Below are 12757 nucleotides of genomic sequence, written 5' to 3' on the forward strand. Positions count from 1 at the left end.
ACATGTACGTTTGTGTTGAAAACGCGAGGCTAAAGTTTATTGGCAAGAATCAACCGAAGCTGAGAGCAGAGCTCTACAATGGCGCGACTGAAGCATTGGACAATCAAGATTTGACCATTGGACGTAGCGTAATCCTGCCTGCGACCTTTATTGGCGGCCCGCGGCACATGCATCAACTTTATCAAGATACAATGGCTTTGGTGAAAGCTTTCGGACGTCCTAGCCTCTTCATTACTATGACTGCTAACACGCATTGGGAGGAAGTGACGAAGGCTTTATTCACGGGTCAATCACCCGAGGACAGACCAGATTTGATTGCTTGGGTTTATCATATGAAACTGAAGGAACTTCATTGTGACGTGATGAAACGCAGGAGGTTAGGTGTCTGTGTTTCCGATGTGCACACGGTAGAATTTCAGAAACGGGGATCACCTCATACTCACAACATTCTCATCCTAGACAAAGCTTCAACCCCAAAGACACCTCACGACGTGGACATGCTAGTTCGCGCGACTATCCCCGACCAAGAGAACGAACCGACACTGTATTCCCTGGTCACCGAATACATGGTGCACGGTCCATGTGGCGAGGGGAGGACTTTTGGAATGGAACCAAATGCAAATATGGCTTTCCACAACCCTTTCAAGAAACGACCCTGATGACGGAAGGAGCGTATCCAAAGTACAGGAGGCCGGACGACGGAGTGACGTTCCAGAAAAACGGGCATACATACACCAACAGGGACATTGTCCCGTATAACCCGTTTCTCTTACTCAAATTCAGATGTCATATTAATGTTGAAATTGCGGTCAGCATGAAGGCCGTTAAGTATCTTTACAAGTATATTGCAAAGGGTCATGATCGGCAAGACTTGAGTCTTGATACCGATAACGAACCGACCGACTACATAGACGCAAGGTTTCTCGGGGCTGCAGAAGGTAAGCTATTTATCGTCTCTTTATGCGACATGAATACTGACTTTCGATTCAGCGGCATGGAGATTACTAAAATATTCTTTGTCAGGACGCCACCCCGCGATAACTCGACTGACGCTACACGACGAGGACAATCAGATGGTTTACTTTCGCAACCGGGAAGGTCTTTGTGCAGCGATTGACAATGGACGCGCCACGCGTACAACACTGTCAGAATATATGAGAATGTGTACACAGAACGTACAAATAGACCGTACATTCCTGACGACGCGCTCTCTGCTGTACACCGAAATGACGAAATACTTTTGGTGGAACAAATCCGACAAGGAGTGGTCTCGGAGAGTCAAGGACTCAGCGACTGTCTCACGTCTATACTTTGCAAAGCCGGGACATGGAGACTGATATTACCTCCGCTTACTCTTGACATCTACACGTGGTGCGATGTCGTTTCGAGACTTGAAATCAGTGAATGGTGTAGTCTACACATCTTACCGAGCGGCAGCTAACGCTCGTGGGCTATTGTTAAGCGACGCGCACTATGATGCTTGTCTGACGGAAGCCGCGGATTTCAAGACGGGTGGCCAGCTTCGTGACATGTTTGCCATACTGCTTGTTCATAGTCCACCGGCGGATCCTCAGGCACTATGGGACAAACACTTGGACAATTTAATCGACAATTGCCAGTATCGATTGGCACTAACTAGGCCTACGCATGAACCATCTGAGGGTCAGTTAGAGCACTACGGATTGTCACTTCTCGAGACGGGGCTTGAAGATATGGGCTCTTCGCTTGAGGCAGTTGGACTCCAGCCGGTCAATTGGGCGATTCTTCACCCATTGGGAATTTCTCGAGATGATGCTGACTTGGATGGAGTGACAGTCGAAGAAAGCGAGGTGTTCCTACGCGGCGCGGTCCCAAAATTGACTCAAGAGCAGCGTGCTATTTATGAGTGTGTATCGGCTCGAATTCAGACTGCGTCCGGTGGGGTCTTGTTTGTTGACGGACCGGGGGGATGTGGAAAGACCTTCTTACTCAACACATGTCTCCACCATTGCAATGCGAATGGGACACCTTTTGTTGCCGCCGCCTCTTCCGGCATCGCAGCGTTGCTCTTATTAGAGGGAGCGACGGCACACTCAGCGCTTAAGATCCCCCTCAATGCGACTGAGGAATCGACCTGCTCCTTCTCGCCTTCGACATCCATTGGGCGTCACCTGTTGCTCACACAATTTTTAGTCTGGGATGAGATCTCGATGATGAACAAAGACTCCATCGAGTGTGTCGATCGTTCACTTTGGGATTTGAGGGGAATTGACGAGCCGTTCGGTGGTATCACAGTACTCTTTTCGGGCGACTTCAGGCAAATCTTGCCTGTCATCCCTCACGGTAGTGTCATGGACTCGGTAAGGGCGTGTCTCAAGTATTCTTACCTGTGGGAAGAAACGGAAGAGTTCAAGCTGACAGTCAACATGCGTTTGGGAGAGTCGATGACATGTCACAAAACGGGGACACACTCGAACGCCTTCGCTGATTGGCTACTGTGGCTTGGTTCTGGTGAGCTACAATCACAGACACAAGAGAAGATTCGAATCCAACATGTTCACTGTACCAGTGTCAAGCCAAGTAATAGCTTAGGCTCGGCCAACATACGAGATTTCTATTGCGCCGTGAATGGCATGGTTCGGCGAACAGCTTGGGAACAACTTGCCATTCATTACGGTTCGAGGGCAATTATTACAACCCTCAATCAGAGCGTCGACAAGCTAAATAGCTCCATTCTGGACTCCATTGACGGAGTGCACAAGGTTTATGATTCAATCGACCATATTGATGAAGAAAATGAGGAACACGTGACTGCCGACATTCTCAATACCTTTGATTTTCCCGGTTTTCCCCATCATACCGTGAGGCTCAAGATAGGATGCGTTGTTGTTCTCCTGAGAAACTTAAACCTTGCAACTGGCTTGTGCAACGGAACCAGGCTTCTCGTAACGGCGATGTCTGACCATGCCCTTCAATGTCTAATTGTAAACGGCGCAAAGAGCGGATTGAGTGTGTCCCTGCCAATGATGTCACTACACCACCCTGGGAATGAAGCTGCACCAATATCATTCTACCGTTTTCAATTCCCCGTCTCTTTAGCATTCGCCTTGACGATCAATAAGTCACAGGGACAAACTCTCAACAACGTTTGTTTAGTCTTACCAACGCCAGTTTTTGCGCACAGTCAGTTATACGTAGGCTTGTCAAGATGTACGTCTGCTGCCCGGACACAGGTAGTGGTCACTGAAGCTGAACGTGAACTGTGCACAATGAACGTTGTGTACAAAGCATTATTAGAAGGTGGTTAGTATGGAAGAAACTTCGAGTCTCGGCAAGACTTGAGCCTCATGTTGCATCGTTGTAATACTGTGTATAAATGTAATAATATTGTGATGTAGTAATTGATGTTGACATTAGATCAAATACACTTAGGATACGATCAGAAATGGTTGCACGGAATACATGAGTGTCTGGGTCGGGTGTGTTATTACGCAATGACAAGAATTGAGCGCGCGCTTGACATGCGTGATCTGGTACGGTCCTAGTTGCCCGCTTGTTCAACTGGCATAAACGAGACGTACAAGGCCTGAAGTATTTGGGTCAGACCAGTCGTGGTGAGAACAACGGAGACACTTACGCGAATTGACCATGCGACGGGATCGGGTCCGTGAGAGGCAATGAATCCCAGTATGCACAGTGAAGCACCCGGTTCGAATGTCCCAGGAGGAGAGTTCGTCATCATCCATGTGCTGATGACGTAGTGGAGTATGAAGTCATAGTTCTCCCGTTCCTAAGAGCAATGTCAGACTCACTCGAAACGTGACTACTTAAAGTGACTCACGTGCGGTTCGTAGTCGCGGTGTTCCATGATAACATCCCAGTGGGATTGCCCGGGTGACAGGGTGCAAGAGCGGACTCTGCCTATGGAAGAAACATTGATGGTTTGGATCGGACTGATGTTCAAGTTCGCGACTGTGTCAACCTCAAGGCATTGAGTTGAATCAACATGAATCACCGGCGCCCTGGGATACGGCAAAAGAAGAAGGCTTCCACGGAATGCGTAGGTCCGGTTACAGCTGAGGACATGACGTCCGAAGGGCTCACAAACAATTGTTGGCGTGGTGATTGTGGCCGTGCAAGAGTTGACCAAGTGAGTCCAGAAGCGTCTGAAGTCCATATGTTGTTCGGAAGGTACCCCTTGAACCTATGACGAAGTCAGTGCCCATCAGCCTCACAGAGTAACACAACTCATGATGTCCCTTGATCCTATGACGAAGTCGTTGCCCATCAGTATCACGCAGTAACACAACTCACGATGTCTCCAAGTGTGAATTCACCATCGAGGGTAACTCTTTGGGGTTGTTGGTTTTGGGCCATTGATCAGTGATTGAGGGTGGCACAGGAGAGTCAAGTTCGCGTGGAGTGCAGGGTTGTTGTACGGGGCAACGGATGGCTCATTGAGAATTGGGCGTATCTCACGAGAAGCATGAAATGACACAACCCAATGGGCCGTTGAACGTTGGATCAACGAATCTTTTTTATTGAAAGAAACAGGGCAGAAATGCCCGGACGGGTATAATTTAATTGGTCGAGCACTGAGATGTATGGAGCAGCCTTCTCATCTGACGCATGAGCAGTAATGGTGTCGAGAACAAAAGTGTATTGGAACAAGTGTGTTGTCAAGTGATAATAAATCAATTGGAGCATGATATGAGCGAACTAATCGTTTTCGACGCGCTTAACGGTACAATTAGTGTCGTCATGAGGAGAATCCCCATCGCGCGAGCGGAGAACCAACAATCAGGTCCATAAGTTACGTCTGAGGGCCAATGAGTCGTGCGGTGTTAGACTGGCAATCGAAGATCAACAGTCAGGCGGGGTCACATTGGAAGCGGCTTGAGCAATGAACTCACTTGTGCAGTCCATGTCACGTCGTGGCGCGAAGAGCCGTGACCAAGAAGAACAATGACGTGAGGTGGCCCACGGACTTGGTGCTCGACTACCAGAGTCACGGAACTGCCGGACACAGAGATAGGAAAATGGTAAACGTTTGAAGTGGATCGAGTGTTGCGTCGTGAGCGTGGAAACATGTTGTCTGTGGAGGATGAAGTAATTACACTACAAGAAACATAACATTTTCTGGGCAGAAAATTAAATTATTTGTATACAAAAATCTGGAAAGGTCAGAAACAGAGCAAAAAATGTGAAAAAATATGCATCCTGTTCCTTGGTATGAGATCTCCAATCTGCATATTTTTCCGTATTTTTGGGGTTCATATTGGTGAGTGTACTAACAATAAACCCTCATAATCACCAGATTACCACCTGTAACAGATGCTGGAATTTGGCTGATCAGTGCTGAGAGAAAGTTTTGATTACTATAAAACCCCATAACTTTGTCAATTCTGGCTCAAAACACTCGATTTTGGGTGCATTAGAAAGCTGAATTCCTGAACTACAACTTTCGTTTTGACTCAAAATGTGTAATCCCAATGGCTGACATTCTATTTGATGATATGTGAAATTTGATTTCATGGTGGATATCTTTCTTTGCAGGCCCGCCACGTATTTGGTTCATTTATGAACTATCTTCAGGCAAATACCAGCTTTCCAATGCACTCAAAATCGAGTGTTTTGAGCCAGAATTGACGAAGTTATGGGGTTTTGTAGTAATCAAAATTTTCTCTCAGCATTGATCAGCCAAATGAAGCTATGTCTTAGTAACAGAAAGTGTGTTACATGCAGTTGAGTTGATGAGATCACACCAAAACATTGAGTCAGTGTATGTAGTCAATCTTTTGGAAGCTTTTTTCAATCTGAAAGAAGTTACAGCATGTATTACATATGAATAACTTGTCCTGATGAGCAGATAACTGAGCAGAACTGTATGTACATGATAACCACATATTCACTGAGCCTGCTACACATATGTAGTGTGGGTGTTATGGCTCAGGTGTGGAGTGATAGACCATTTTATGACAAATCATACTCCCAATCATTTTTCCCTGCCCACTTGGGGAACCCAAATAATGTCTGCAGTGTGTGCCATCCACTATGTTGGGAGATGAAACACAAGGGTCCGATCTTTTGGGGCTCCGCGGTGTGTGAACATGTTACTTATCGGGACTTTGCATTCCGATCACTTGACACTTTCATGCCATCAGACATTGCGTCCCTTACAGCTTCCTCAACAGATGGAATACACCGTGACCTATCACTAGAACATTCCTCACACCACACATCGCACATTTTCGACGCCGCCGGCACCGTAATTCAAGGGTACGTGGGTATGGTTCTTCCCTTCTGTAGGCTCGTTAGGCGTAGAATTTGCATTGCAGCACCAGTCCAGCGCAGGACTAATCCCTCTTCACATCCAACGACCTATATATATCAATCCTTGTGAGGCTGCCCATCCCCCATTGGTTCAGCGTGATCATCCTCCCTGCCGTGATTACTTTCCTCTACCTACATATTCAATCATGTCGTTAGGTGTCAATCGTCGCTCCCAGCCAGCGTATATCGCTTCAATCTTCGAGGTCCATGCTCAAGTCAGCTATCTCATTTCTTTTTTGTTCAATCTCGGCAATCCCGAGCATACGTTGACGTTTTCGCATCAGGTTCCTGCCACTGTGAACGCCGCGTATGGTTTCCAATCCGTAACTTCTGGCCTGAACTGTGCAGGTATCGACGGCAATGCCCCTCTAGAGCACGATCTCTTAATCACTTACTACGCGGCACAAGGTGTAGGTTTAGCTGTCGGCAACATGCATTACACCTCTGGCAAATTCTTGCCGTTGAACGGCGACGCCGTGCCTCGCTTAGTCACCGAACTCAGCCATCACATCCCTGCCGGCGACGCGGACACTTTTTCTGGCTGTTTGACTAACAATGTTGCTCTCAACTCCATCGGAATCGTTGTCAGCAAGCGAGTCCTGCACAAGGAGGCACACGAGGGTAAACCGACCTGTGTTTTTCTAATGCGACACACAGATTACAATCCCATGGTGTGTGCTGCATCACGTTTGGCAAATTGCGATCTGTGCTAACCCGCCGTGGCTTTACTGTTTTTTTGGGTCGTGACAGACTGGGAAACTCTGCGAATTCTTATTGGAGTATTGGTGTCGTCCCGTACGCAACCTGGCGAAAGCTCTCAACATAATACAGTTGGGCAAAGAGATGAGCATTCACGGTTATATCGCTGGCAAGAACATCCAATCCGAGGTAATTGGTGGTAAAGAGGTTAAAAATTATGTATTTCAAGTCGAGGTACTCTCCCCTGCATTTTCGTTCAAAAGGTTATGTGAACTGACTGCGTTTATAACTAGGTGTATTCACTTTCCGTTGCCACCGGCCACGAGAGCATCAGGGCAGGTGCCACTCTCACCACTCCGACTGCTACTCGATTGACCAAAGGTGGGAGGGTGCGACTCCAACGGTAAGCATTTTCCTTTTTGGCATACGCACACCCGCTCATCGATGTATCTGTGACGATCACTTATAATCCCAGTGCGACGGAAAACCCTTCGAGTGAGCCGGATACCTCTCCAACCCCTGCGTCAAGCTCTAACACTTCTATGACGGTGCCCGGTTTTTCAAGGTATAGCCCATTCAAGTTCGCTTTCTTCTTCGACAACACACGTTTACCTACGTTGAGTTGTTACTTACTTTTGGTCTGCCAGCCCTCCAACTCTGATTGCCCCCGGCATCTCAACTGTGATGTCTAAGCCGACTGCCGAAGACCAGGCTGCGCTAGCGTCTTACTTACATCAGGTGTCCACACCAGCTGGTGATGAGAATGTCAACATACTGGCGGATGCCAACGCAGCAGGTCCAATCAATCCACAACCCAACGCTCAACGAACCAAGCGCGGTAGATTGTAAAGCAGTTGGATATAATTCATGCTGACCCCGAGCCAATCCCATCTTATGTTCAAGAGTGAAAGCCTCTCGCAATGATCTATACCATAATTTGATATTTGTCTTCATCAACTTCTCTATTCCAATCGGTTTTCTCTGTTCACGCGCGTTATCTCTTGAAAGTATGGGTCGCGGTTTCTTTTCCGCTTTCAAACAAGCCAACGGAGGGCACGGTGTTTGGTTTCTCTCATCTGCGACCGCGTACCCTTTCTGCAATGATTAGTAAACAAATTGGTGTTCGGTGATCTACTTATTGCTTGTCCCACTTGGCCTACGCTCGCTAAGCACGTTGATCCCATTGCCACCTGGGTTCACCTTTGTAGCGATCCCATACCCCCTGCATTACCCAGGATTTTAATTGCAAACGCCATCTCAGGCCTTGAATACACAGCTGCCAAGCGCCGGCTTGAGTGGCCAGTTATTGATTCAGTCGCTGATTGTATCTTGGGCAGCCGCGATTTTTGGTCACGCCCATGATTACAAACATATTCGTGTGCTCGGGGAACACACGTGAATTGTGTGTAACCATGTGTGCGAGGGATTTCATGGAACATTTACCTTACTTCGCCACCGTTGGAACTTGCCCAGCGCGGGGTCGGTTCAGGTTGAACGACAGGGACGACCAGGTCAGAGTGGAAAACAGCGATGTATTGATGACACAAGTGACCACTTTGGCGTGGCTGGGTCACTCTCTGACTTGGCCTACTGCGGCGCTACAGCAAACAGAAAAATGACGACTGGGGCGGTGCTGCCCGAATTGAAGGGCTCATCGCGACTTTCCACAATGGTGTTTAAACATAAGCTGTGGAATGCATTCCAGGCGGAAAGGTTTTAAAAGTGGACCCTACACGGTTCACCTCATTGTTTTATCATTAATGGGAAATACATCGCACGGTGATTTGGGGTGGGTAAAAGTGTTGACCTGCAGAGCTTGTAAGTTGCTCCCAATGCATAGTTTTGCAACGCTTATGAGTACGTCTCCAGGGTCTTATGGCTGGATCTCTGTGGTACCTTGCAAACCCGGTGGGGTGTTCAACTACGTTGTGGTCTGCAACACAGAAGTTGCCTCCTGCGAATCGCCAAAAATGTTGGTGTGGCATAAGTCGCAGGAGGAATGGAGGTTTAGTGGTTGTACTCACCGCTATAAGGGAACTTCGAAAGGCTTCCGCTAAATCGGTCGTGTTGCAGGTGCTTTTGCTCATTCCTCTTCGACATGGGATTATGGTGAAGGGGCGGAGTTATAAGCCAAGCGCTTTTTATAATAATTGATCCACGTATCATTGGTAGTCCACTTCACCACTATAGGTCGTGCATCTCTATCAATCGCCAGTCTCTGCACTTTCTTTTTGCTAACATCATGAGTTATTTGCCTACGAATTCTACTATGCATGGGTCTTGCGAGATGCGTTTTAATGGTGTCTTTGCGCTGACGAGTAAGGTGTGTATTTCTTCCTCATCTTGGACTTTACAGTGCAAACTCACCGCAATGCTTCCGACGCAGAGTGAGCAGGAGTGCGCCAGCGCTGTGGATCGCCACTTTTTCGCGACTCAGGCAATAGTGGGTAGAAGGGAGCTGGCCGTTGTGAATATGTCAATTGTAGAAGATGCTCATAATGCCACTCTTCGCGCTCCACAATACTATCGCTTGGAAGGTCCTGTAATTGGTGGGTCTCGGCCAGGGGGTCCAGTTCTGTACGCCGACAAGGCTTTGACAGTTGAGCTCGACGGGTTGAGGCCGAGCTTCGGTACCTTGGCCAATAGCATTGCTGTCAGGAGCCGTGGCGAAGTGATATCATACAAGCATCGCCATGATGACTCTCATGAGGCAAACGATTTGATTTTTACTGTTATGCATAGGGACTGGGATCATGCGGTAGGCTGCGAAATCATTGCTTCTTTGAGCGGTCAAAAATTGAATTGACGTGAATGCACTGTAAACATCATTCAACTTCCCCAATTTGGCAGAGGAAAATGATTAATAGTACAGTTTTTCATAAAAGAATCTAATACTGCACACCTGGGCCATTTCACCCACACTACATATGTGCAGCAAGCTAAGTCAATAGTTGTCTATCATGTACATACAGGTCTGCTCAGTTTTTTGCCCATCAGAATAAATAAATCACATGTTATACCACATGTAACTTTTTCGACTTTGAAATTTTTTTCCCAAAAATTCACTACATATAATTCTGTAGCTGCTCAGGCAATATTGTTGAAGCTATGTCTTAGTAACAGAAAGTGTGTTACATGCAGTTGAGTTGATGAGATCACACCAAAACATTGAGTCAGTGTATGTAGTCAATCTTTTGGAAGCTTTTTTCAATCTGAAAGAAGTTACAGCATGTATTACATATGAATAACTTGTCCTGATGAGCAGATAACTGAGCAGAACTGTATGTACATGATAACCACATATTCACTGAGCCTGCTACACATATGTAGTGTGGGTGTTATGGCTCAGGTGTGGAGTGATAGACCATTTTATGACAAATCATACTCCCAATCATTTTTCCCTGCCCACTTGGGGAACCCGAATAATGTCTGCAGTGATGGTGTGAACAGGCTTTGTGTTTTGTCGAATTCATTGCAAAGTACAGTTGCGACGTAGAACTATTGTGTAGACTGGATCTGACTATTGTGGATATCGGGAATATCGTCGACTTTATTGGCAGCACTGCTGAGTACAACGACGGCATTTGGATGGTTAAGGTGTGTCGGGTGTTTTGCTCTGCGTAACTTCAAACAATCTGACAATGTGAACCGCGCAGCTCTCTCATTGCCGTTTGGTCACCAGGGCACACAGAGATGGTCCTGCAGGATGGCACCCAAGCAGTGATTAGATGGCATCGTGTCTGTTGAGTGGAAAAGTAGTAATTGGTATGCTCTACAAAGCTTATCATGTGGAGATTAGATTGGCAGCCTCGAAGAGGATGGAGGGTATTACAATGGCTGATTGGGGATTACTTATGTGGTTGCGCGAAATGTTACGGTGTATTTCCACTGGTCGAGTCTCAGAGGTTGTAAGAATTGTGCCGCTGTGAATATTGCCGCTGCAACCACTTATCTGTGGGGCAGTGACCGGGTGAGAGATGGAGGGTTGGATGCATGAGGTGGTATGGAACAAATACGACGGTGGTGTATCGGTTATGGTGAGTAATCACATCGCTGAGAGTGAGCCAGCCGTATTGAGAATGCATCTCTGAAACATGGCCAAGTCTAGATCGTTGATTGGTGGACTGTTCAGGCTGACGTCTCGAACTCGAAATTTTTTGCTAAAGAGTATTAATCTTCAGGGTTTTTTTGTGGAGCATTGTTCATTTGACAACCACTGCTCTCCTACAAGCAGACATCCTTTTTATCGAATGACCCTGATTGCTCTCGAGTTTTTGCTACACTTGACCTATTAATTACACATTCCTGCAATCTATTTCCCATACAACATGGTTAACTTTGGCCCAGCTGTCCGACACGAGGCCGAAAATAACGAAGCTGGAATCATGCGACGGTTCCACGCTGAGATCCCGCATTACGTTGGGCCTAGGGATGACGAATGTCAGGGTTGTGGAGCTTTGCATTGGGTGGGTGAGCGACCCAAGGGTACACCGAAATCAAGAGCATACAGCTACCTGGAATGTTGCCATAAGGGAGGTGTGTCGTTGCCGGTGCAGATGGCTGGGTCGCGTGCTGTGCCGGCGTTCCTGGAGTACCTGCTGACCTCGCAGGACCGCGGTAAGCTGACGTGGTCCCCTCTTCGATGAATGGCAGATGGCTGAACTGACACTTGTGGGCCAGCTTTGCGGGAGTTTCGAGAATTGATCAGGTCCTATAACAACGCACTGTCATTCACCTCATTAGGAGCAAGGATTGACAGAAGCGTGGATGGGCCCTACGGGGTCAATACCTTCCGGATTCAGGGCGAATTGTCGCATCGCATCGGTGGCCTCTTGCCCGACGAGGACTTTCACCCAGGTTTTTCGCAGATCTATGTTGTGGGAGAAGGAGGGACGACTGAGGCGAGGCGGCGGTCGAAAGCGTGTGGCAAGGATCTTAACCTTCGAATATTGGAAACATTTCAAGTTTTTTTTTACCGTTTCAACCCGTATTCACAAGTGTTCCGACGTTCTGGTGAAATCTTTGCGAACCACCCCACCGCAGCGCTAAGAGTTCGGACTATGCCACCTGGGCACCGGGATCCTCGACGCTACAATAGGCCAACGACTGATGAGGTGGCTATGGTGATTGAGGGTAATGGGGAAGTTGGCGAAAGAAGTAGAGATATCGTTTTGTATAAACGACATGGAGGTCATGAAAGGATTTGCGACTTACATACAGGATATTTGGCATTACGGTATCCACTCTTATTTCCTTGGGGCGCGCAATCATTCGATGAGCATTACCGGATGGAGAGGACACAGCGTTAGTTCACGTATTGCCTTTTGGTTACAAAAGTTATTCAGTGCTAACTTGAAGATTCCCAGACCGCAAAGGAAAAATTACGAACCTGGAGTGGTTTGCCTACGTCTTGTTCGACCGTCGCCACGAATTTTCAGCAATATTGGCATCTGGGAGGCTGCTGCAGGAGTTAACGGTGGATCTGTACGTCTGCGTAGAACGGTGGAGGCTGCGTTTTGCTCAGTCGAATCAAGTGAAGCTTCGAGCGTGCCTATACTCTGGGGTGATGGAGGCTATGGGACGCAACGACGTTGCCCCGAGCCAGCGAGTCATCCTTCCCTCATCTTTCGTTGGGGGTCCGCGTTATATGTCAGAATTGTATCAGGACTCAATGGCTTTAGTTCAATGTTATGGAAAACCATCTTTCTTCATCACAATGACGACGAACCCGGAATGGCGTGAAATC

General features: G+C 47.5%; 4 protein-coding genes across 4 annotated transcripts; 3 read left to right on the forward strand and 1 right to left on the reverse strand.

Annotated features, from left to right (window-relative positions):
• Nucleotides 1-3324: 3324 nt before the first annotated feature.
• MELLADRAFT_113436 (uncharacterized protein) lies at nucleotides 3325-4356 on the reverse strand (the record flags this gene model as incomplete). Its single annotated transcript, XM_007418102.1, has 4 exons — nucleotides 3325-3540; nucleotides 3617-3769; nucleotides 3821-4183; nucleotides 4294-4356. The coding sequence occupies 4 exons, from the start codon at nucleotides 4354-4356 to the stop codon at nucleotides 3325-3327; spliced, it is 795 nt and encodes a 264-aa protein (XP_007418164.1).
• A 2102-nt stretch (nucleotides 4357-6458) lies between these two features.
• MELLADRAFT_113437 (uncharacterized protein) lies at nucleotides 6459-8373 on the forward strand (the record flags this gene model as incomplete). Its single annotated transcript, XM_007418097.1, has 6 exons — nucleotides 6459-6527; nucleotides 6597-6983; nucleotides 7063-7218; nucleotides 7305-7414; nucleotides 7659-7849; nucleotides 8120-8373. The coding sequence occupies 6 exons, from the start codon at nucleotides 6459-6461 to the stop codon at nucleotides 8371-8373; spliced, it is 1167 nt and encodes a 388-aa protein (XP_007418159.1).
• An 880-nt stretch (nucleotides 8374-9253) lies between these two features.
• MELLADRAFT_113438 (uncharacterized protein) lies at nucleotides 9254-9797 on the forward strand (the record flags this gene model as incomplete). Its single annotated transcript, XM_007418098.1, has 3 exons — nucleotides 9254-9334; nucleotides 9449-9664; nucleotides 9774-9797. 3 exons carry the CDS (start codon nucleotides 9254-9256, stop codon nucleotides 9795-9797), a joined length of 321 nt encoding a protein of 106 aa, XP_007418160.1.
• A 1542-nt stretch (nucleotides 9798-11339) lies between these two features.
• Nucleotides 11340-11657, forward strand: MELLADRAFT_69226 (uncharacterized protein; the record flags this gene model as incomplete). Its single annotated transcript, XM_007418069.1, has 1 exon — nucleotides 11340-11657. The coding sequence occupies one exon, from the start codon at nucleotides 11340-11342 to the stop codon at nucleotides 11655-11657; it is 318 nt and encodes a 105-aa protein (XP_007418131.1).
• Nucleotides 11658-12757: the final 1100 nt, after the last annotated feature.

Source organism: Melampsora larici-populina, assembly GCF_000204055.1.
Source record: "Melampsora larici-populina 98AG31 unplaced genomic scaffold MELLAscaffold_84, whole genome shotgun sequence".
Lineage (NCBI taxonomy): Eukaryota > Fungi > Basidiomycota > Pucciniomycetes > Pucciniales > Melampsoraceae > Melampsora > Melampsora laricis-populina.